This window comes from Sceloporus undulatus, chromosome 7 (assembly GCF_019175285.1).
Source record: "Sceloporus undulatus isolate JIND9_A2432 ecotype Alabama chromosome 7, SceUnd_v1.1, whole genome shotgun sequence".
In the NCBI taxonomy this organism is placed as follows: domain Eukaryota; kingdom Metazoa; phylum Chordata; class Lepidosauria; order Squamata; family Phrynosomatidae; genus Sceloporus; species Sceloporus undulatus.
In genome coordinates, this window is record NC_056528.1 from 21,508,735 (window position 1) to 21,534,055 (window position 25,321).

At 47.1% G+C, this 25,321-nt stretch overlaps 2 protein-coding genes across 2 annotated transcripts in view; both read left to right on the top strand.

Annotated features, from left to right (window-relative positions):
* Window positions 1-787: 787 nt before the first annotated feature.
* Window positions 788-16,129, top strand: PRDM12 (PR/SET domain 12). Its single transcript, XM_042478726.1, is given in 10 exon segments — window positions 788-1,081; window positions 2,412-2,660; window positions 3,994-4,059; window positions 4,061-4,118; window positions 4,121-4,315; window positions 6,576-6,647; window positions 6,650-6,765; window positions 7,974-8,129; window positions 14,001-14,112; window positions 15,514-16,129. Coding segments are annotated over 10 exon segments (1,701 nt in total). The 3' UTR covers window positions 15,897-16,129.
* EXOSC2 (exosome component 2) overlaps window positions 15,920-25,321 on the top strand; it is a 17,204-nt gene continuing 7,802 nt past the window's right edge. Inside the window, exons 1-4 of the mRNA XM_042478744.1 lie at window positions 15,920-15,944; window positions 23,226-23,460; window positions 24,175-24,276; window positions 24,937-24,982. Coding sequence (XP_042334678.1) covers window positions 15,920-15,944; window positions 23,226-23,460; window positions 24,175-24,276; window positions 24,937-24,982 — 408 coding nt within the window. The remainder of the gene's footprint in view (window positions 15,945-23,225; window positions 23,461-24,174; window positions 24,277-24,936; window positions 24,983-25,321) is intronic.

Sequence of the window (25,321 nt, forward strand, 5' to 3'; positions counted from 1 at the left end):
CCTAAAGGGGGGTGACCCCACTGTCCCTCAAACACCTACATTTGGGCAGAAAGAGGCTGCGGCATTCCCCTGATTCCCGTTCAAATGCTTTAAGAAATGATGTTCGTGGGGGATGTTCAGGGAATGAGAAAGCAGTGGCCCCAGGATTTTTAAAAAATTACAATTTCAAAATTTTAATTTTTAAAAAAATCAAAATTTCAAAATTTCAAATTTTTAAAAAATCGAAATGTTTGAAATTTTAAACTCTTTTTCCGTTTTCTTTAACAGCAACACGTTTTAACCCTGACTGTGTATATGTGAATGCATTTCGGTTGCGCATGTGATATTCTAATGTGTGAAGGTATGCTTTTGATGTTGCAGGTTGTCCATGTCGGAACTAGCAGCATTGCATTCAGTGCTATAGGAGGAATTAGGATTTGCGAGGACAAACGTGGTGTGAAATGGGAGGAGGTCAGTGCCAAAGGGGTGACACCAACTCTAGGGAGGCCACTGCTCTGAAGGCCCTGCAACTCCCAGAATGCCGTAGCCTTGAGCCAGAAAAGCGTTAAAGCGGGGCCAAACCGGGTTATGTCTCCAGTGTGGCTGCTGCCTCAGTCCCATTGCTTTGAGACCCCTCCATCACGGCATCCTCCTCCTCTTCCTCCCTAAATAACACATTAAAAGAAGACCGGCCAAAGCCAAAGGAGAGCCAGGGACCCTAGGAACCTTTGAAGCCGCGTCCACACTGCAGAAAGAACCCGGTTTGGCACCACTTGACCTGCCCGGCTCTGCTCTGGAGCCACAACCCATGGCGAGTCCCACAGTTCCACGACACTGCCTTCAAGCGGCGTCAAGCCGGATCAAGTCCGCAGTCCGGATCGTAGCCTTAGCATCCGAAATTGAGCAGAAAGGGAGAGGCAGGTTGTTTGGGAAAGGAGGCCGGAGTTTCGTCTCTTCGGAGCCTGAACAGACCCCCGGCGCTAGGGAAGGCTTCCCCTCGGATGGCCCCCTCTACACGGGTTTCCTAGAGAAGCCCTTCAGACGATCCCGACACGCGTGTCGCTCTTCCCTCTCTGGAACCGCCTTGGCTTCGGAGCAAAGGGTCTCCCAAACCCCTCCAAGACAGCGATGCCTTCAAGGGACCAAAAAATCAGGACAAAATCAAACCAAATCAATATATAGGACGATGTTAGTCAGAAGCTGGCATTTGGTCCAGATGTTCTCCGTTCAGAAGAGACCTCCGAATGCCCCGCTTCTCTCTCATTTCCAGCCTCTTCGCCGGAGGAGCTCCGAGGCTTGTCTCTTTTTGTAAAGAGACCCTTTCGTTTTGATCTGTTTGGGTAGGAATCCCTCCGGTTTGACACGGGTTTAACTGCCTTGGCTCAAGGCTATGGCATTCTGAAGCCACAACCAACTCCAGTTCCCAGAATGCCAGAGCCTTGAGCCAAGTTAAACCTGCGTCTACTGTGGAAGTTTTAAAAGGTTGCGATCGTTTTTGTCACCTGATGGCTCTCACCTGCATTTGGTTGCCACGAATAAGCTGGAGAAGAATAGCTTAAAACAGGACCAAGGAGAGAGGGTTAGTTCTTCTCTGATTCCCCGTTAATAATACGAATTAAAACCAATACCTGCCCTAACCTTCCCTCCGTCGAAATCCGATAAGATTTCAAAAGCAGACCTTTTATGCCCATTTCTTTGGCAAAGCCACCGCTTTTTCTCTTCCTTTCTCCCGTTAAAAGTTGGTTTGATCTTTCCTTCCAAAAAGATGGGGCGGATGAGCTGTCAAATCCGTCATCCGCATTTTGACAAGCGAAACCAAACGGGGGGATATCATAGTTGGGAGCCAAAAAGGGACGAAGCCTGAGATGGACGCAAGATGAGCCTTCACCCGGCGGCTTGACACGTGTCGGGCTCTTCCGAAAGCGCTCGATCCACGGGGTTTAGCTGGCCCTTGCCCAGTGGGTCCAATGGGTCTCCTCTAGTTTAGCTGGGAGCAACTAACGGGATGCTCTTGAGAGATCTTGCGGCCCCTGGAGAGCCATTGGAAGGAAGAAGTTGGCAGCAGGAAATAGGATAATAATAAAGATAAGGATAACAATGATAATGACAACGAGAACAATATGTTTTTTCACATTCGGCGTGGAATTTCAAGGGCCAATCTATATCTATATCTATGCGGTTTCCGTTTCCCTCTGCAATCCGGATCCGCTCCGAATTTAGCAAGAGAAAATGATTTCGAGAAGAGGAATTACAGGTGATCCTTCTTAAGATCGGAGGAGAAGGCGGCTCCGCTCCTCTTTCTTTTCCAAAGAGAAGATCTTTGAATCCCTTTCCGATCATTTGGCGATGCTTCCGAACCAAACCCCAAAGCTCCCCCTTTTGACATGTTCTCACCCCCCCCAAAAAAAAAACCCCTCACGGGCTCCGGAAAGGGTGGCTTTGGTCTGGTTTGGTTCGGTTCCGATGGCGGGGTGGGTTCGGGGGCCTGGACGGGAGGGAGTTCAGGGGCGGAGAGCCGAGCTCGTCCGGCAGCAGCGCTCCTGGCCGTGGAAGGGCGATGGAAGCCCTTTCCCCCTCTCTCGCCCCGGGCTCCGATCCGCCGGACAGGGCTCTCCCCGGAGCCTCCAGATGGGTCCCAGGCCCTTCTGACTTTCAACCCACCCGGCCTTTCCTTTTTCTGGGTAAAAAGCAGGGGATGAAAGAGAAAGGGAAAAGGGAAAAGAGAGGGGGAGAAGAGGAAGACGCTGGAAGAGTGGGAAAGGGAAAGGAAGACGCCAGGGCAGAAAGAAGGAGGGAAGGATGCGAGGGGAAAAAAGAATGAGAGGAAGAAAGAAGGTAGGAAAGGAAAGGGTGAGAGGGAAAGAAAGAAAGAAAGAAAGAAAGAAAAGAAAGAAAGAAAGGAAGAAGAGGAAGGAAAGGTGAGGAGGGAAAGAAAGAAAGATTGAAAGAAGGAAGGAAGGAAGGAAATAAGAAAATAAGAAAGAAAAGAGCAAAGTCTGCGAGGGAAAGAAGATTGAAAGAAGGAAAGGAAAGGGAAGGAAGGAAGAAGGAAGGAAGGGGAAGAGGATTGTGAGGGAAGAAGAAAGGGAAAGGAAAGAAGGAAAAGAAAAAGAAAAGAAGGAAGGATGCGGGGAAAAGGAAGAAAGAAGAAAAAGAGGAAAGGAGAGAGAGAGAGAAAGAGAAACAGGAACGCTGCAAGGGAAAAAAGAACGAGGGAACGAAGGAAATAATGGAAGGAAGGCTTCAGGGAAAGAAAGAGGGAAGAGGAAGAAGAGGGAAGGAAAGTGTGTGGAAGAAAGAAAGTGGGAAAGAAAAAGAAAAAGAAAGGAAAAGGCTGCGAGGGACCGAAAGAGGAAAAGAAGAAGAGGAAGGAAAGAGGGGAACGAAAGGAAGAGGGGAGGAAGAAGAAACAAGAAAGGAAGAGGAAAAGAAAGACTGCGAGGGAGGAGAGAAAGAAGGAGGAAGGCGAGCAAATATTTTGCCGGAGGGAGCCCCGCGGTGCCTTTCCCTCCCGCGATCTTCGGGCAGAGAGAGCGGAGGGAGGGGGGGAGATGGATAAACTGCAGAAAGGCCGAGGGTCCCCCCCCAATGGAGCCCCCCAAACCGGCAGGAGGTCCCCTCGGCCCCGAGATGCTGCCTTGGCTTGGCTGTTGGCTTGGCGGGCCCGACGGGGAGGGAAGGGGACTTGGGAAGGAAGGCTGGGTGCTGGTCCCTCCTGGGGAGCCCCGAGGGAGGGTCGGGAAGGGAGCGAGGGAAGGAAGAAGGGCGGCCGGGAAGGATGGGAAAAGCCCCGACGAGAAGAGAGGGAGGGAGGGGGAGAGGGAGGGCTTTGGGGTCCCTCCTCCTCCTTCCTCTCTCTCTCTCTTGAAGAGGGGGCTCCTGGGGCCAGCCAGCCCCTCTTGGCGCAGCTCCGTCGGGGAGGAGGAGGAGGGGAGGCGGAGGGGGTCGCTGTCGGGAGGAGGCCATAAATAGGGGCCTGGGAGCGTCTCCGGGCGGACTCCCTCTCGGCCGCAGGTGGGCTCGGTGCTGCCGGCGGAGGCGCTGGTGCTGAAGGGGGCCCTGAAGGCGCCGGCGGGCTCTCCTGGCCGAAGTCATCACCTCCGACATCCTCCACAGCTTCCTCTACGGCCGATGGAGGAACTCCTTGGGGAGCAGCTCTTCGAGGAGAGGCGCCCGGCGCCAGAGCAGGAGCTGCAGGAACCGGGCCTCGACGGGCGGACAGAGCTGGCAGCCCCGCTGCCGCCGCCGCCGCCGCTGCCCCTGGGCAACCCTAAGACCGCCTTCACCGCCGAGGTCCTCGCCCAGTCCTTCTCCGGAGGGTAACGGGGCCAAAAGGGTGGATCAGAGGGGGACCCCGACCTGCAGGAAGCCACACTCTCTCAGCCTCATTGGGGTTTGGATGGGTCTAGAAGCGTTTCTTCCTGTTGGAAGAGTCTATCCCGGACGTTTGGCATCTGGCATCTTCAGGGAAGGATTCAGCAACAGAAATAACCCGCTTTGGAGCCATCTTGTTGTCTCTCTTTGGTATGGATTCTGGGAGTTGGAGTTTGTTGTGGGGCCCAGGCGGAGCTTTCTGAATGAATGCCTTCTTGGAAGATGCCAGATGCCAAACGTCGGGAATAAAGTCTTCTTAAGACCTTAAGGCGACCCTAGGATCTTCAGAGGCGTTGCCTTGTTGACTTTCTCTGAGGTGAGAGAGTGTGACTCATTCCTTGTTTCCTTTTTCCCCTCCTTTTCTTTCCTTCTCAGCTTCTTTTTTTCTTTCTGTCTTTCATTCCCCCTCAGTCTTTCCTTCCTTCCTCCTTTCTCCTCTTGCCCAGCGGGATCCAGTGGGTCGCCCTAGATCGGAAAGGATTGCCGAAGCCTGACCTCCAGGCGCCGGGAAAGCTCTCTTTCTAGATCGCCGTCCGAGGCTGCATCGCACAGGAGAACTAAGCCGAGTCTACAGCTGCCAGGGCTCCCGGCTATGGAATTCTGGATTGTTGAGGGAGCACAGCGGAGCTCAGAACTCCACAACCAGAGCCTGGCAGCTAAAGCGCTTGGACTCGAATTAGTCCTCCAGTGCGGATGCACTTCTCCAGCAGAGGATGCCGGAATTCTGGCAAAGAAAGACGAAAGACACGACTCGGGAGCTGCGTCGTCCACAGGGCAGAAATAATCCACTTTGCACGCGGTTTTGAAACTCCCGTGGCTCCACGCATTAATGCCACCACATTGAGCCACGGAAGGTCCACAATGGCAGCCCAGAAGAGCTCCCAAAGGGAATCACGGGGGGGGGGTGTTTCGGGGGAAGAAGAAGCCCCCTCTCTTCTCCCTGGGAGGAGAACAGCCCCCCAAACCCTGGGACTAACATCTTCTCCTCTCAGCCCCCCCCGTTTCTTCAGGTTTGCTGAGGGGGGTCTCTCTTCCTTCCCCAATTCCCTTTTCGGACTCTGACGGTCCCTTCCTTCCTTCCTTCTTCCTTCTCCTTCTTCCTTTCTTCTTTCTTGCTTCCTTCCTTCTTTCTTCTTTACTTCTTCCTTCTCTTTCCTTGTTCCTTCCTTGCTTCCTCCTTCTTTCCTTCCTTCTTCTTCTGCTTGCTTCCTTCCTCCTTTTTCTTCTTGTTTCCTTTTTTCCTTCCTTCTTTCCTCTTTTTCTTTCCTTCTTCTCCTCCTCCTTTCTTTCTTCCTTCCTTGTTTCCTCCTTTCCCTTCCTCTCCCCTCCCCTCCTTGTTTCCCCTTTCTTCCTTTCCTCCTTCTGGGAAGCCTCTCAGGGCCTTGAAGGGAGGGGGCTGCCCTGGAGAGACCGAGGGAGAGGGCTGTCAATGGGGGGGGGAGAGGGGGCGTTGTGGAAAGGGCCCCCTTCAAGGGGTCTTAGGACACTTTAAAAGCCGCCAAAGGAGTGGGGAGGGGTCCTTCTCGGCCTCCTCTTTCTCTTTTTTTTTGGGGGGGGGGTCCCTTCCCTTTCCCTCCTGGCTGGTCTTGGGCTCCTCCCTCCCTCCTTCTCTCTCTCTCTTTCTTTCTTTCCTTCTTTCCCGCCTCCTTCATCCTAAAGAGAAAGATTATGTTCCTCTCCTTAATGGACCATGAAGGCCTCCTTTCGGCGCTTTCAGCGGATGTCAAGCAGCTAATCTCCCGCATTTTGTCCGGCGACATTCCTCCGCCTTTTAGAACAAGTTTCGGAGGCCAAGGGCTCCGCTGCTTAGGCGAGAGAAAGAGAAGAAAGAAAGAGAGCCTCCTTCCCCGACGACGAACGCTAATGAATTTGGAATGAGCCACTCCCTTCCGAGCCCTGAAAGGCGGCGGCTGTGGCCAGGGCCTTTTCTCCGCGGGATCTGGCCTCCTCCTCGGCCTTTCCCAGCCCTTCTTCCCCCAAAGTGGCCCGAGCTGGAAGAGCCAAAGGAAGCTCCTCCGAGGACGCTTCCAAAACATGAGGGGCAACAAAAGTCAGAGTTGGAAATTGGCCGCGTCCACACAGGCAGAAAATAACCCGGTTGGACACCGCTTGAGCCGCCGGCTCAAGGCTATGGCTTCTGGGAGTCGGAGTTTGGCCCAATCCCTCTTCTCCATTCATGCTTTCTCTATTCACCTCCTTTTCCCTCTCTCTTTCCCATGCAGAGGTCCAGAAGCTCTCCCGCCTAGTGCTGCCGTCGGAGGTCATCATCGCCCAGAGCTCCATCCCCGGCGAGGGCTGGGCATCTTCTCCAAAACCTGGATCAAAGCTGGCACTGAGATGGGACCCTTCACCGGACGCATCATCTCCCCCGAACATGTCGACCTCTGCAAAAACAACAACCTCATGTGGGAGGTGAGGGCAGAAGTGCACCTCAGATGGGGAAGACTAGCACCTGATGCTCCAGAGGCACATCACACAACACCACACCACCACACACACTGCTAGGATTGTCCATGGTGCACGGCCTCTTCCTCTTAAGCAGGCTTGCAAGATGGAGGGTCTCATAGCGCTAATACAGTATAGTTTGCATCTTATCGTATTGTGCTGTTTATAGTATTTTAGAATCATAGACTCCTAGAGCTGGAAGAGACCCCAGAAGGGCCCTGATCCAGTCCAGCCCCCTTCTTCTGCCATGCAGGAAAATCTCCATCACCAGCTCCCCATTGGCGATGGCCCCCCAGCCTCTGCTTTAGACCTCCAAGGAAGGAGACTCCATACTCTCCGAGGAAGAAGTGGGTTTCCACTGTCAAACAGCCCTTACTGCCAGGAAGTTCCTCCTAATGTTGAAGCAGAATCTCTTTTCCTGGGCTTGCATCCATTGCTCCATTGGATCCTGTTCTCTGGAGCAGCAGAAAACAAGCTTGCTCCCTCCTCAATATGACACCCCTTCAAATATTTAAACAGGGCTTCATATCACTCCTAACCTTCTCTTCCCCAGGTTAACATCCCCAGCAACCTAAAGTCATTCCTCATAGGACATGGTTTCCAGACCCGTCACCATTTAAAGTTCCATTTTCTTTCCTTCTTACCTGAACATTTTAACTGCACCATGACATGTTTGGCTGGGCATTCTGTTAACCAGTTTCCCTTATCCCTGCACATGTCCCTTTTTTGACACTGCCAAGGTTGGTATGTCTTTCCTTCCTCTAAGATGCCTATGGCCCCTTCCCCCAGACTCACTGTACAGATCCTGAAGTCCTGACCCCAGACAGCCTTCCTGTGCCTGGTAGGGCAGCCGGATCGACATGTCCGGCTATGTCCCTGTAGCCACACTAGAAGTGATGGCACCAGGACTGAGATCTCCAAAGGACCTCAGTGGGTCTCAGGGCTGCTGTCACCATTTGATGTCTGGCTACAGGGACACAGCCAGATCCCCCCCCCCCAATAAGATCCATACGACCTTACTAACCTTTTAGCTTCCAGAATTTCACTTGGTTAGGGTACCTTTCCTTCAGCACTGCTTTCTTAACAGGCATCCTTTGGCCTTCCCTTGAACTAGAAACCCCTCCCTGAGAGATGGATGCATGTGGCTGCAAAGACCTGTTGTCTTTTAATCTCAGGTCTTCAATGAGGATGGGACTGTCCGCTACTTCATCGATGCCAGCCAGGAGGACCACCGGAGCTGGATGACCTACATCAAGTGTGCCAGGAACGAACAGGAGCAGAACCTGGAGGTGGTTCAGATTGGCAACAGCATCTTCTACAAGGCCATTGAGGTACGGAGCAGAAGGGGAAAGGAGAAAAGGGAGCAGATGCAGAAAGGGAGAACAGAGCAGGTGGCTTCCTTGTGATGCTGAAGCCTCTTCAGGCAGGTGCTTTCAAGATCTTGTGCTGATGGTGAGGGACCTGATACAGAGGGAAAATAAATCAGTGACGATGGCTAGAATCCTATCGGTTAGTCCCAATTTGAGTAGACCCATCCAATAAATTGGTCACTACTAAACCAGCCACGTAGATAAATCCTACTTTATTGCAATAGCAATAGCAAGTACATTTCTATGAGCTTTATCACACTAGCCGAGATACCGCGGCAAAAGAGGATTTAAACAAGAGTTAAATTAAAGAAGACCTCCTCTGTTCACACAAGGCATGCCTGCGTCTTCTGTCCCCCAGTGCAAGCAATTTCTTTTCACTTCTAGGGCAATGAACCCACATGAAAGTGCAGGAAGTAGGGCAGCCTGGAAGGGCGACTGTGGAGTTGGATCACTCTAGGTCAGGAATGACTTAAAGGCCCACAAGAAAAAGAAGTTTACCATAGGAATGAATGAATGAAAAGAAAGTGGGGCCAGAATGGATTCGTGTGAATTCACTAGTTCAGCAAATTTACATGAATTCGAATTGCGTTCAAACTGACTTCCCGTTGTCCGAAAATAGCTTGCCATTGCCCCAAATTGGTAGTCTATCACGTAGTAATGTGAAACCCCATGACTGCATTCGGACTGACTTCCCATTGCCCGAAAATAGCTTGCCATTGCCCCAAATTGCATGTGAGTCTATCACACAATAACGTGAAACCCCATGATTGTGTTCGGACTGACTTCCCATTGCTCCAAATTGTGTGTGGTAGTCTATCACGCCATAACATTAAACCCCATGATTGTGTTCGGACTGACTTCCCATTGCTCCAAATTGTGTGTGGTAGTCTATCACGCCATAACATTAAACCCCATGATTGCGTTCGGATTGCCATTGGATTATACTTCCCATTTCCCTTGTCTGATAAACTCCCAAGAAGTGGAAGTGCCGGAATGGTGGAATGGGTTTCAGTGTTGGACTAGGGCTCTGGGAGACCAGGGTTCAAATCCTCTAAGCTCAGCCATTGAGCTCAACCAGCCACTGGGTCATGTTGGCTAGGACACCGAATGGTACCAGGCTACCTTAGGGTGAAAGTAACAAATTAAAGTAATGAAGTGATTTGTAATGCGTTATATCCTGTGGCAAAGAGGGCAGAATAGGACTATGTGACAAAGCTAATGTAGCACAATGAGTTGTTTTGCTATAGTTTGTTAATTAAACTATAGTTCAAGAAGATTGTGCCATCCTCTCTTAAGCAATTTGTGGCGTTTGAAATATGAGTGAATACAGGAGTGTAATTATTGGAAGTATGGGAATAAGAATTCTACCACAGAATGAAATTTCCCTTCAGTTCCTAAACTTACTAGCATTGTAGTAACTTAAAACTCTCGTTGAACATTTAGAAATATCCAGGGATAGCCATGTTGGCCATATAGCAAAGCACAGTAACATTCAAAAATCTACAAAACAGCGATACCTTTTTTTTATTGGACCAATCAAAACGCATAAAACACATGTCACAAGCTTTTGAACCTCCACCGGCTTGAAACTTTTGACAGTTTGAATGTTGTGCAACCCAATTGTGATGTGGCAGGAAAAGAAATCTAGGCTGTCTGAAGCATTGTGCAAGGAAAGCCGCACTGTTCGCAGGAGAAGCTGTGTGGTTTCCAGAAAATCCCCTGGTTTCCTAGCCATGCTGTACAGCTTTAGTAGGAAAGTGGTGTGGTTTCCCATCACAGGGATGGGGGCAATATCTGGGTGTCATGAAACTACAAGATGAAAAACCGGTCCATTGTTCTCTCAACATCTGTGGAGGCAGAAAACTGAGATTTGTCATCACTAGTTTTACAAAGTATTATATGCTTCCCCCGTCCCTTGCCATCCCCAAGGTTTGTAACATTAGCATTAGTTACTAACACAATGGCAAGACAACCTGCTAACGTTTCCCACTCAATGGCATAAGAAATTAAGATGTTTTCCATGCCCACAGGCAGTTGTTCGTCAGCCTTTTCTACTCAGGTTTGAATACCTACTTTCCCAAGCTACAAACCCTAGGAGTCCATAGGTGGAATAAAGTAGAATCGTTGCACTATAATTGCGTAGTGTGAAAGGGCCACTAGTTTGCTGCACTGATAAAATGATTTGGAATAGAAAACTGGGGGTGATGGTAAATCAGCCATGTCTATTAAGCATTTAAATGATGATGTCTGAAACGGTCCATTAGGGTTGGTCCAATACAAATTTCTGTGCAGAATTGATCATTAATTATGCTATGCATTGTATGGAATGGCAATGTTGTGTACACACACCATGATAGGAAACGTAGAACCAAATGCATAGCTCACATTCAAGCACATGACAAGCTGGAACGTGATCAAGATGATAAAAGATCTGGAAATTGGCTCTTATGAGGACTGACTTAGGGATTTGGGGCTGTTTATCTTGGAGAAGACTGAGAGGTAATATGATAGCTATGTAAATACCTGAAGGCATGTCTTGTAGTAGATAGGCTCACTAGAGGATAAGCCAATGGATTCAAAAAACATTCAGGGCTAGCCATGTTGGCCATATAGCAAATCCAATCAAAAATCCGCCAAACATTTATTGGCCAGCCAAAATGTATAATATACATTTTGTTGCAAGCTTTCAAAGCTCCATGGGCTTCTTCATTGGGCAATGTGTTACAAACCAAACAGGAGGAAAAAAATGAAGATATTAGTCATATGCCTTCATTTTGCCATTACTCTTCTTAGTTAAGATGGTATGGAGGGGCAAATCTTGCAGGCTGGCACCTCCTCCTTCTGGCCATGAGGCAACTGGGAGATTCTCAAATGCCCATGAAATTTAGCATCTATTTGCATCACAACAAAGGCACTTCCTTTGCAACCCAATACCTCTCCATCCAATGGATTCAAATTACAAGACAAGAAATTCCACTGAAACATTAGGAAAAACCTTTACTATAAGATCTGCTTGACAGTGGAATAGATTCTCCCAGATGAAGAGTCCACCATCCTGCGAGGTAATCTATTCCACTGGTCTTGAAAGAGAAGTTGGATGGATATCTTTTAGGAGGGTTTTACTTGTTCATCCTTGCATGGCGCAAGTTGAGCTAGATAGGCCTTGTGGCCCATTCCAACTAATATTGTACGATTTAAACACAACAGGAAGAACTTCTAGACTGTAAGAGCTGTTTGAGCACCTTTCAGGGATGCTGTAATTGTGTCTTCCTGGATGGCAGAGGTTGGAGTAGATGCCCTTGGCATCTCTATGACTTTATCAGTATGATTCTCTGCACAATTCTCAGCCCCTGCCCTATGCACTATGGTGCCGGTTGTACTTCAACAGACTTGAACCGGATGCTGATGTTCTACATCCGATTTAATTAAAAATGTGCAGCTGCTTCCACAGGGGAATACAAAGCGCTGAGACTATTTGGTCTGTCGGGGAGATACAGAGTGACCAGGTGTCAGCTATGTGACATATACTGTATTTTATTATGTCTTTATTTTTCTGCTGGACATATCTTTGTTAAAATGCCTTGTCGCCTTGCAATATACTTATAGAGCTCTGAGCAAGACAAATACTTAAAATTGTACTTTACTAGCCACAAACCCTTCACTTAATCTAAATTTAAATTATTTGTCCCATTTGTCCATTGTGCTGAAATTAAGGGGGGGGGGAACCTTTCAAAACATTTGCATTGTATCTTCAAGCTGCCCATTGCCTAACATGTTTTCTGTCCCTTTCCCATCTGAGAAACAAATGCATCCAGAGCTCTGGGCGCAAGTCATGTCTGCTGCTGTTCCTAGGAATAAAGAGAATGTTCCAGTTTCTCTCTCCTCTTCCCACATCCCCTCTTCATCCTCCAGTTATTTCAGTTGCTGCAAATGAAATCCATCCTCTCCCTCTATTTGCAGCAAGGACAGGCTGCCAAGTTAGGCCATTTCTCCAAAGGGAACAGCAAACATGGGGTTACTTAATGGGCTTCTTAATCATTCTCAAAATGGAGGACAATTCCTCCAGGACAGAAATTGAAATATAGGACATGTCTGGGAAAAGGAGAAGCTCTAGTAACCCTGGGGAGACAGCTTTGACTTCCTATACAGGGGAATGGCTGGCTAAGAACAACCAAGTGACTGCAAGCGGAGGGCTGTCCAGCAGAGGCTCTTCCTTCATTCATCCCAATGGCAGAACCAACCTGGTAGTGAAAGCAGATAAATGGAACCATCACCTGAGTCAGTGGCATCACTTGGGGAGTGAAGGGGTGCAGAATGCACCAGGTGACATTTACTCCGTTGGTACAATGTTGTAATTTAAAGGCATCGTTTTAATTGCGCCAGTTTTTTATGTCTCAACTATAACATTCAGTGGTGTGTGGGAATTACAATTTATGAGTAATATTAGTACAAAACAAAAAACATGCCCATACTAAGGATTCTGCATGGTGTCGGATGGGAGGAGTTCAATGATGTGGGTGTGGAATGGGTTGACACCATGACACCGCACTGGGTGACACCAACCCTAGGGACGCCACTGACCTGATTCAATGTACAGCATTGTTTAAAGATTATGGGATCAAGGCTGAGTGGCAAAATGGTTTAATTTCTGGCATTAATGGGATCCGTAGCAGCTGTGCTGGGGCAGAACGGCTGTTAAAAGATTCCAGGGGACTATTACCAGTCGGAGTGGACAGCAAAAGAACTTACAAAGTTCCTTTTATTTTACTGCAATTCACACAATCCTCCAAGCCTGGGAGATTGTGGAAGCTGTAGTCCAAAGCCAGGTATTTTTCCAGCTTTGCTGACTAAATTGTTGTCTCCTACTCTCTATATCTGCCAAGCTGACTGTCACAGTTTCTGGGTATTCTAGTCCTAAAAAATAATTCCTTCTTCTAGGGTTTGGCCATACCAAAGAAGATGGGATTGATGAATTAACACCTGTCTCATTCTAAGGCATCTCAGTTCCTTCAGAAATGGATCAAGTTACCAATTTTGACAAATTTAGGCTTTCAGCTTTGGTGTGTGTGTGTGTGTGTGTGTGTGTGTGTAAGAGAGAGAGAGAGCTAAAATCTGGGACAAATGAGCAAAACGCATGGTTGACTCACACTTGTGGATTGTGGTCTGTGCCAGAAATCAGTCCCTTTGAGAAAGCCAACCTCCCCTGCAATCGCAACCCCACTTCGCTGTGGCTCCATCTCAGAGGACCGCTAAGTACTGTTATTATCTGGTATCTCTCTTATCTCAGGTATCACCTCCTAATGGGAAAATAATGGTTAAGATTTTAGCAAGAGCTGCTTCAGAGAGAAGTGGAGAAAATGTCTGTGTTTTTTTCCCCCTGAAGGTTTTGAATGTCTTTCGGCAAACATTTTGCTATTTACTCCCTCCTCCCCATGCACCAAATGAAAAATAACTGCTATATATATATCACTCTGCAGAATGAAAGGCTCAGTGGAGAGGAGAAAGAGCCACTGATGGCAAGAGTCCCACCATTTTCTATGGTGTCTTTTGATTAACCTTTTGACACATCTGAAGTGATCCTAACCTGCCCTGGTAGCTCCTGTGTCAGCAGAGCAGTGAATCTGCTCTAGGTTTTATTCTGAAGTAGCTTTGAGTCGCAGACCTTTGGACAATGCTTTGGGTGTTGCCTCCTCCTCTGCTCTCCCTCCTTCTGAATTAGATTTGCAACTTGGATTCCATTTGCAGTTTACGTGTGCTTGCCAGTGGGTAGAGAAGTGAGTAATGGAAAATGGAAGGGGAGTATCACCTTTCTCCCTTCTTCTCCACCTCCAGATGATCCCACCAGATCAAGAGCTGCTGGTTTGGTATGGGAACTCCCATAACACTTTCCTGGGCATCCCCGGTGTGTTGGGTCTTGAAGAGGAGCAGAAGAAGAACAAGCATGGTAAGGAGGTGCTTGGCCTTGATGGTGTCAGGAGAAAATTCATTGTGGGAGGTGGGAACTCTTTCCTAGGACCATTTCCCACTACTGAGAGGAGGCTGGGTGACCATCTTATGATATAGAGAAAGGAACTCATTATAGCCTCCCACTGTCCCAATGTGGTCTTGGAGAAAGACAGGCATGTGTCCTTTACAGCTACATCTCTCTTTTTGTCCCGTGTCCCCCTTTTCTCCTTCCTTCCTTCCTTCCTTCCTTCTACTCCTCCTCTTACTTCTTCTGAGACAAGGGCCATCTAATCCATCCCCTTGTTATGCAGGGATATACAACTAAAGCAGTCCTGAGAGATGCCCATCCAACTTTTATTTAAAGACCTCAGATGCAGAATCCACCATCCCTTTGAGGCAGTCCATTCCACCGCTGAACAGTTCTTATAGTGAAAACATTCATCCTAATATTAAGATGGAATCTTCTCTCTTTTTTGTAATTTGAATCCATTGGTAAAGTCGAAGGCTTGAATCCATTGGTTCTTGTTCTAGTCTCTTGAGCAGCAGAAAACAAGCTTGCTCCCTCTTCAACATAAATCATAGGTAAAATCATCAAAATCATAGTATCACTGAATAAGAGAGCTGCAAAAGACAACAAGGGCCATCTAGTCCCTACCATGCAGGAACCCACAACTTAAGTACTCCTGAAAGAAACCCATCAGCTTCTGTTTAAGGATATCTTAAAAAGGAGAGTCTACCAAGGTAGTTTGTTCCATTGACCACTGGTGTTTAATTGGGATCTCTTTTCTTGTCATTTGAATCCGCTGGTATGCATTCTAGTCTCTGGAGCAACAGGGAACAATTTGGATCCATGTTCTACATGACATCTCTTCAGATATTTAAGGATTGCTTCATCATATCACCACTCAATCTTCTCTTCTAAACATAACCTTCTCCTTAAAATATTCCTAGTTGGGCTTGGTTTCCAAACCTTATAGCACCATGGTTGTCCTCTGAACTGTGGTTCTCAGAACTGCCACAGTATTCCTGGTCAGTCTTGACCAGACCATAATAGAGTGGTACTGTTACTCTCTTTAACCTGGACCCTGTATCCTTGTTGATTGATTTATTTGTATTTTGCATCTTCCCCAGGAGTAAGACTCAAGGTGGCTTACACATTTTAAAAAACACATCAGAATTAAAGTCAGCATTAAAACCGAATTAAACCATTAACTGTTTCAAAACTATACACTAAAGTGGATTAAATAGTTAATTTAATTTAAAAACAATTCAAGAAAGACAACATTATGGTAGCTCAATGTGTGTGTGTGTGTGTGCGTGTGTGTTTCTGTGTGCGGATATATTTCCCCAAATCACTGCTGACAGTACCATTCCCTTTTCTCTTGTCCTTTGCCCCCAGAGGATTTCCATGTGGCCGAGGCAGGCGCTAGTTCCACTGGCCGCATGCGCTGCGTCATCTGCCACCGGGGCTTCAACTCCCGCAGCAACCTGCGCTCCCACATGCGGATCCACACCCTGGACAAGCCCTTTGTCTGCCGCTTCTGCAACCGCCGCTTCAGCCAGTCCTCAACCCTCCGCAACCACGTCCGCCTCCACACCGGCGAGCGGCCCTACAAGTGCCAGGTCTGCCAAAGTGCCTATTCCCAGCTGGCTGGCCTCCGGGCGCATCAGAAGAGTGCCCGGCATCGGCCCCCCAATGGCTCCCTGCAGGCACACTCGCCTGCCCTGCCCGTGCCGCATCCCACCTCTCTGGCCCATCACATCCCCACTATGGTGCTGTGAAAACACAAGTGGCCGCCGGGGCAATGGAAGCTGCCTGTGCTGAGAACGGTTGGCATAAGCTTTGGGCATGAGATTCCTGGGGGCATTTGGCTGCCATTGAAAGCAGAACACTGGGCTAGATGAACCTTTGGTCCAACCCGTCAGGACTGTATTTATGGGATGGAAAGAGAAGCAGCATAGGAGCTGTTTTGGTTTAGGCTGAGAAGTGAGTTGTTCAACTGTGGCTTCACTTTTCGCACATGGAGAGAAAACCCCAAAGTCTGTCAGTTTCCCTCCAAAATGTGTTAATTTGCAGCTGCGATGATTCCAGCTCTTTTAGAGACCCAGCGAGATTACACCTCCCAGAATCTCCCAGACAGCATGCTTGGCATTGTAGTGTAAAACCAAAGTTTCTCAAACTCTGCAAAGAAGACTTGAGAGGGCATCCATTTCTGCTGCCTGTCAGTCCAAAAAATGCAGAGAGAAATGTTAGCAAAGAGCCAAGAGGATGAAGTTAACCTCCTCAGGCAGAAACAGGTCAAAACAGTAGAGGGGAGAAATGGGCAGCAGCCAAGAGGGAGCAACATTTGGGGAGGTAATTCCTCAGTTCTGAGGGCATGGTTGCTTCAAGATGCCAGTCTTTTGGCTGGACTAGAGATGTGAAGGCCTCAGGAAACAATAGTGAAAAAAACATTTTTGTCAATGTTTAGCCTGAACCATGCTAAAATTAAATATTCCATAATTGATTATGGAATATTTTATTTTAGTGTGATTCGGGAATTAGGCTTTCCCCCCCTAATTTTTCTGTGGGCCTTCACATTTCTAGGCTGGGCCAGTCGGGAGGCACTGGCTTCTGGAGAGCTGGAAAGATATATTTCTCTTTGCGACACATTTTTTGTGAAAAGAAAAAAAAGGTGGGATAGAAGAAGTGGGAATATCCCAGGAGGGTGACAAGATGAAAATGATAATGTCTGTGTCCTGCCATAATATTCTAGGAATAAGGAGGCTGAAAGATTGTAGGGTAAAAGGCTTCGTCCTGAAGGACCCATTGGCAGAGACAATAAAGACAGAACTTGATTTTACAAGAGATTTAGTCAGTGACTGGGATGCCACCATGCGCATTACTTTCTTCTCTTGGTTCTTGTTGCACTGTTATGATGAATTGAGTGATATGATGGCACACCTTGATGTCACCACTTGCTTCACGTTACAGAATCATAGATCTGAAAGGGACCTCAAGGACCATTGAGTCCAACCTCCTGCCATGCAGGAATACACTCAAAGCACCCCTGACAGATGGCCTCTATTTAAAACCTCTATTTAAAAACCTCCAAAGCAAGAGAACCCATTGCACTCTGAGGTATTTCATTCTACTATTGAATAGCTCTTATAGTCAAGAGGTTCTTCTTAATGTTAAGGTGGAATCTCTTTTCTTGTAACTGGAATCATTGATTCATTTTTCTAGGTTGTAGCGCAGCAGGAAACAAGCTTCCTCCCACTTCTATATGACATCTGGTATTTAAAGATGGCTATTGCATCAACACTCAGTCTTCTCTTCTTTAAGCTAAACATACCCAGCTCCCTAAATCATTCCTCATAAGACTTGATCATATTTAGTTGCCCTTCTCTGGAGACATTCTATTCTGTCACTGGAGGTTGCTTGTGAGGGCTGGCCATGCATAGTGTGATATCGAATCATGCACAATGTGTGTTCTAATAGCAAGCAATAACAATAGCAAGTACATTTCCATACCGCTTACCAATGAACTAACACTCCATAAATTGACAGGCAACTTGAAGGCACATACATAGATACACAGAGAGAGAGAGACAGAGATGGTCTAGCAGATCCTAAATACCCCAAAGGCACCTGATTCAGTCTGATCTTGGAAGCTAAGCAGGGTCAGCCCTAGTTAGTACCTGAATGGGAGACCTCCAATAAATACTAGATGTTGTCAGGCTATAATTCAGAGGAAGAACTGGCAAAACTACCTCTGAGTATTCTATACCTAAGAAAACACAACATCTGAAAAAAAATGACCCTTTTGCAGTATATAAAAGAAATAGAAAGGCAAAAATGTGCCCTTCAAATTGTAGATCACTTCAACAAATCATGTCTCCAGGTTTTATTTAAACCCTTTGTAAAATGGCTAGTGAAGTTGCAAGAAATTGCTCCAAACAGCCATAGAAGAAACTAGAATGAAGGGATGCACAGATGGGTCTATATTCCAAGAACTCAGATTTCTTTTGATCACAGTCCCAAGTCTCCCTTTTATAAAACTCTTCGAAAATCCATGTCCCAGGTTCCCTGGTTGATTTCTTGAAGCCGTCTTTGCCAAGGACGAGGTATTCACCTTGCTCCATGGGATATCCTTTTGACCATTCCCTTATTTCTGTGTTCAGAACATCTGTCTCTGCTCACTGGTTTCCTTGAAAGGATTCTGCCATGGCCAGACTGGGACTGGGAAGTAACTGGTTACCAGTAATTAATCTTTGTAACTAATTTATTTTTGCAGTGTCCAAGACATGAATACATTAGGCTGTGTTTGCAACTCAAGAAGAGATAATTTTATACCTTTACTAATTGGGACAGCTGGAAGATAGGCCATGATGAAGGAGTTTGATGGTTTCTCCCTTCCTCCCACTGAAGGCAGGGAATGCTGCTCATCTCTAGGGGCCCCTCTTGTTCGGTTTGAGGTATATATATATATATATATATATATATATATATATATATATATAATTTTGCAACTAGATTTAAAACCTTTAAGACATCTACACAAACACATAATGTCATTTACTTATACTGTTTGAGGTCCTTGGGTGAACCTCTACAAGCTAGCCATTGAAAAAAGTTGGGGTGCCATTACAATATTGGGGCAACTGCGCTGCTCAGTTTGTGGATGGACTGATGATTTGAAATTTTGGTAGACCAGGTCAGATAACCCGTCTATCTGAGCAATGCGGGAGTTTATCACACGGGAGGAATTTCTCTTAATTTCAAATGAAAAGAAAGTGGGGCCAGAACGCATTCACGTGAATTCGCTAGTTCAGTGAATTTACGTGAATTCGAATTGCGTTCGAACTGACTTCCCATTGCCCATTGCCTGGATCCGATAAGGGAGAGAGTAAGGGTCTTTTGTAAAAAGCAAACCTTTTTTAAAAGAAGAGTAAAAAATGGAAAATAGTACTATACCTATGCTGATAATGATGATATCTATTCCTGTCGTAAGGATCAGATGTATAGAGTTGTCACAAATGGTGTTTGGCTTCCAGGAAATGATTGTCACTTTAACTGTGTAAATAATAATACTTCACGTAAAACACTATTTACAGAACTTTGATATTATATAATATTTGATTGTATTATGGACACAGTGTATATAGCATTCTTTGTACCTCTCTCATGCTCTTGTATTCGGAATAATAAAATACATACCCTAATGACCCACAAATTAATGGACAAAGAAATAAGGTGATGTCTGTTCTCAGGCAAAGGAGTATTTCAAAATTTCCACCATTTTATGAGCTGCTGTGACTTGAGCTGCAGATTCCTGAATGGAAGCCTAATATCTGCTATGGACTTGTGAGATGGCTTAAAGCAACCAACCTGTGTCCTCCAACTGTCCCGATTTGGCAAGGAAGGCATCTTCAGTTATATACCTGAGAACAAGAACTATGGGGAAGAGTATTTCACATAATGGGCCCATCACAGTAAAAGGCCAGCTCTAAGCAACTGTGGAGACCTGAGAAGCACAGAGCATTTCTAGGAAGGCCAGATGGCAAGGCTGGTTTAAGGTTGCTGGGGCTTCCCTGGAGCAGTACCTAAAACCATGCCCTCCAACAGTCCCAATAAGGCAAGAACAATCCAGATTACTCCTCTGCCACCCTTTCCCAGCTGCTTTTGGGCCCGTACAGACGGGCCAAAATAAAGCTGCTTTGGGTCTCTTTGAAGGTAGGCTATTTAAATGATGCATGCATCCTAAGAGGCCAGAGGCCATGACAAAGCCACATTCTTGTCCTAAGGCCTGGAGTGTAGCTTTGGCGCATCTTCTGGCCTCTTACGATGCATGTGTCATTTAAGCAGCATACCTCCAAAAAGACCCGAAGCAGCTTTATTTTGGCCTGTCTATATGGGCCCTTAGTTTCTCTCTCCTGTCCTGATCATACTTACTTCAGTTGCTGCTGCAAACTGAGTTGAAAAAGGGCAGTCTGCACCCTTGGGTGAGATGCCACCTGTGAGTCCTTCCCTGTGCTCCAGATGATGCCAGGGTGTGTGTCTTTCCTCTGAGCGTCTCCCCCCCAACTCCATTTCCTGACATCCTCAAATGCATTTCTCCTTTCTCTGTGCCTCTCTCTGCATGGAGCAAAGGGAAACGGCAGCTTTGCCCAGAAGGAAAGGAGAAATGACCCAGATGGGCCAGTCAAAGGGGCTGGAAATGACCCACAACTTCTCACCCCAATCTTAAATAAATTGGAGTGTATCCAAAGGAGGGCCAACAAAATCACTAGGGGTGTGCGGACTGCACTAAGTGACACTCTAAGAGGGAGTGACACCACTGCTCCTCAAACATCTGCCTTTTAAATTGGGCAGAAGTGAGCTATGGCATTTATTTAAAATGCTGAAGAGATGGAGCAAATGGGGTGAGGCTCAGTGGGAGGAGAAAAGAGAGGCATCAGGTTTAAATACATACCCTATTTTAAAATTTCTTTAAAATTATCACATTTTACCAGGTTTTCACTTTAAGCACATGCGACTATGCATATGTAAGTACATTTAGGCTATGCGTAGGGTATTGTGATTTAAAAATATAATTTTACCTGTGCTAGTTGTTTTCTATCAGAACTATTACCATGGCATTCAGTGATATATGGGAGTTACGACTAATGAGTCACATTAGCACATGAGTAAGGTTCTGTGTGGTTTGGGATGGGAGGAGGAGGAGGTCAATGGGAGGGGGTGACACCATAGAAGTTGAGAAACTGGAGCATGTCCAAAGGAGGGCGACTAAAATGGTGAAGGGTCTGGAAACCATGCCCTATGAGGAAGGACTCCCTGACAGGAAGGGCTGTTTGACAGTGGAACACACTCCTTCCTCGGAGTGTAGTGGAGTCTCCTTCCTTGGAGATCTTTAAACAGATGGCCATCTGTCAGGGATGATTTGATTGAGAGTTCCTGCATGGCAGAATGGGGTTGGATTGGATGGACCTTGTGGTCTCTTCCAACTCTATGATTCTATGAGTTACCGCACTGAGTGATGCCAATTCTAGTGATGCCCCTTGGTGGCATCTCTTTTCCTGTAACTTTGAAGCCACTGCTCCATGTCATAGTCTCTGTATCTTCAGAAAACAAGCATGCTCTATCCTCAATATGACATCCCTTCAAATATTTAAACATGACCATCATGTCACCCCTTAACTATCTCTTCTCCAGGCTAAACATCCCCAGCTTCCTAAGCTGCTGGTGGTTTCCAGGCTTTTCATATCTGGGGCGCCCTCCTCTGGAGACGCTCTAAAGGAGGATAACAGTAGAACTCCATACTCTCACTGAACCTCGATCAGTTACAGATCTGTAACTCTAGGATTTGTAGCTACCAAATTGAATACCAGCCTAGTATTTTTATAGTGTTGATTACCATATTTGTTATCCATACGGTTATAAATTTGTCAGCTGGTTTACTTAGAGAAGCTGGGATATAAAGGGGGATCACTATAGCTGTTTAAAAACCTCCAAGGAGAGAGACCCCACCATTCTCCAAGGAAGGAGTGTGTTCCACTGTTGAACAGCCCTTACTGTCAGGAAGTTCCTCCTAATGTTGAGGTGGAATCTCTTTTCCTGGAGCTTGCATCCATTGTTCCAAGTCCTGTTCTCTGGAGCAGCAGAAAATAAGCTTGCTCCCTCCTCAACATTTATTATTATTATTATTATTAACCTTTATTTATGAAGCACTGTAAATTTACACAGCGCTGTACATGCAATCTTTTTAGTTAGATGGTTCCCTGCCCTCGGGCTTACAATCTAAAAAGACAAGACACAGAAGGAGAAGGGAGTGGTGGAGGGAAAGGGTAAGAGGTCCAGCAGTTTCTCTCTACCTCCGAGGCCTGGACCAAGGCAGATGGACTGGAGGGAGGGCGAGGCTTCATAATGGATGGTTAATCTTCTTCCAGGGAAAATACATACTCTCAAGTAGGATAATACATATACAGTACATAGCAATACAGGAAATGCTTTGATAAACAGGCACTAAAAGAACATCAGATGGTAAGCGACAATTATGCGATGCCTGGGAAGGCTTCTCGGAACAGGATGGTCTTCAACTCCGTTTTGAAGCTGGTTAAAGAAGTGATGGCTCTTGCTTGTGGGGGAAGAAGGTTCCAGGAGTGAGGGGCAGCAAGTGAAAAGGGGCGAATCCGGGATGAGGCAGAGGAAATCCTGGGCTGGAACAGGAACCCTTGACTACCAGAACGGAGGGCCCTGGTGGGAAGGTGAGGAGAAAGAAGGTCTGATAAGTAAGGAGGGGCCAGTCCATGGAGGGCTTTGAATGTCGACAGCAGGAGCTTATACTGAATGCGGAAAGGGAGAGGGAGCCAGTGAAGGAATGCCAACACAGGAGAGATGTGGTCAGAGCGATGGGTGGAAGTGATAATGCGTGCAGCATGTCACCTGGCTGAATGAGACTACGTGTGAAAGGGATCTGGGAGTCCAAGTTGAACATGAGCCAACAGTGTGATGCAACAGCTAACAAGGCCAATGCGATCTTAGGCTGCATCAATAGAAGTATAGTGTCTACATCAAGGGAAGTAATAGTGCCACTTTATTCTGCCTTGGTCAGGCTCCACCTGGAATACTGTGTCCATTTCTGGGCATCACAATTCAAAAAGGATGTTGAGGAACTGGAGCCATGTTTCCAAAGGAGGGCGACTAAAATGGTGAAGGGTCTGGAAACCATGAAGCCCTATGAGGAACGACTGAGGGAGCTGGGGATGTTTAGCCTGGAGAAGAGAAGGTTTAGAGGCGATATGATAGCCCTGTTTAAAGATATGACAAAAAAACTACAACTCCCAGAATTCCATAGCCTTGAGCCATGGCAGTTAAAGCGGTGCCAGCCAGGAGGGGGCGCCCGCGTCCACGAAGCGCCTCTCAGGCCCAAAGAAATCCCCTGGAGCCCTCACTTAAGATGGCGGCCGCGCAGCCGGAAGCAAAGGTCACGCCTTTTAGACTCTGAGGCCGGGAACTTCCGTCGTGACCCAGAGGCCTCTAGCGCCCTGACCCAAGATGGCGACCGGAAGCGAGCGTCTCGGCTGTCAGGTCCCTCAGGCAACGAACGCTTCCCGGTGCCCTCACCTAAGATGGCGGCCGCGTAGCCGGATATAAGGGTCGCGCACTTCCGCTTTGGCCTCCAGACCAGGAGTTCCTTTCTGCGTCCTTAGCTAAGATGGCTGCTGCGGCTGCGGTGGAGGTTCGGCTTCCTGAGGGTCGGAGGCGGTCGGCACAGAGCCTTCTCCGCGGGGCCGGAGCAGCGGACGGGGAACGGGACCTAGTGGCCCCGGGGGACACGATCACCACCGACCCGGGATACATGAGGTGAGGGGGAAGAGGGCCCTTGGACTGCAGCAAGAATCATAGGATCATAGAGTTGGAAGAGACTAGAAGGGCCATGCAGTCCAATTCCCTGCCATGCAGGAACTCTCAATCAAAGCATCCCTGACAGATGGCCATCCAGACTCTATTTAAAGACCTCCAAGGAGGGAGACTCATTCTCCATTAAGGGAGTGGGTTCCACTGTCGAACAGCCCTTACTGTCAGGAAGTTCCTCCTAATGTTGAGGAGGAATCTCCTTTCCTGCAGCTTGCATCCATTCTTCCGTGTCCTGTTCTCTGGAGCAGCAGAAAACAAGCTTGCTCCCTTCTCAGTATGACATCCCTTCAAGTATTTAAACAGGGCTTTCATATCACCTCTCGACCTTCTCTTCTCCAGGCTAAACATCCCCAGCTCCTTAAGTCATTCCTCGTAGGGCTTCATGGTTTCCAGACCCTTCACCATTTTAGTCACACTCCTTTGGACACATGGCTCCAGTTTCTCCACACCCTTTTTGAATTATGGTGCCCAGAACTGTTAAGTGAATTTAACATGTTCTTGGACTATGGCCCCCCAGTATTCCTCAACACTGGCTGCTGGGAGTTGCAGTCAGGTAAACTCCGGAGGGCTGCCCTTTGCCCACCTCCTGCCTACAGGGCTCCTAAAGGTCACCACAAGTCAACTAACAACTAGGTTTGTTTGTTTGTTTGTCTTTGGCAGGGGCCATGGGACCTACCTGGCGGAGGAGAAGCTGATTGCGTCTGTGGCTGGTGTAGTGGAGCGGGTGAATAAACTGGTCTGTGTGAAAGCTCTGAAAACTAGGTGAGTGGCTTCTGGTCCTTCAGGGCGGCTGGGTTAGTCGCATGTCCCAAGGATGTCACTGACCTTCCTCTGTGCTCTAATCCATCCATCCTTCAGTGTGAACACAAAACAGTTATGCCTGCTGGACTGTTGTAAGGTTTTTTGGCATTGTTTTCCTGCCCAGGAAAGCTTATGCTAGAAATTGCTTTATTCCAGCTAGTCTCAAAGGTGCTATTTGATTCCTGTATGTCATTCCAAGTATTGTAGTGGAGAAGAAACTTCCTCGTCACAATTAAGTCCTGAAAAGACAGAATTCAACTTGCCGGCGATAACATTTTTATGTTCAGCGTTTTATCTGTGAGTTGTGGCAAGAGGTTTCTAGCTGTGGGTTCTTCTCAGATACTCCACATAGCCCTCTTGAGTGGGCCTTCTCTGCTTTGAAAATAGGGTGCCGGTATCACAGAAGTCCCAAATGTTTTGTGTATATATGCATTTAAAAGCATGTGAGATGCACACAGTACATTTTAGATTTTAAATGCTGGAATGCTTTCTTGAATATAACGTTGATCTCATTTCACTGTCTGTTTGAGGTGTACTTACAACTGCTAGTACTGCAATATAACCGTAAACAGAAGTGAAGGGATTATCCTGAATGTACCCTCCGTTTTATTCTGCTTGCAGGTATAATGGTGAAGTTGGTGACATTGTGGTTGGGCGAATCACAGAGGTACCAAAGTGATTTCTTGGCTCTTGCACCTCAAAGCTATTCCTGTGTTTTATGATTATTTCCTTAACAAATAATATACTTTAGTTTTAGATTGAAATCCCCTCATCTCTTTCTAAAAAATTAATATAAGGTTATATTTACTGGGAACATCTATAGTTTGCTTCTGCAGAATGCTGGCTTGTAACACACCAAATGGGGCATCCTCTTGGAAAGATGAACCATAAACTGATAATTATCATACATATGCACAAAATTTGGAGGAAAACAGGGGTATTTGTGTTTGCTGTGGGGGGTGTGGCCAATGGGGCTCTCTGGAGAGCAAATTGGCTCCTGGTCCCC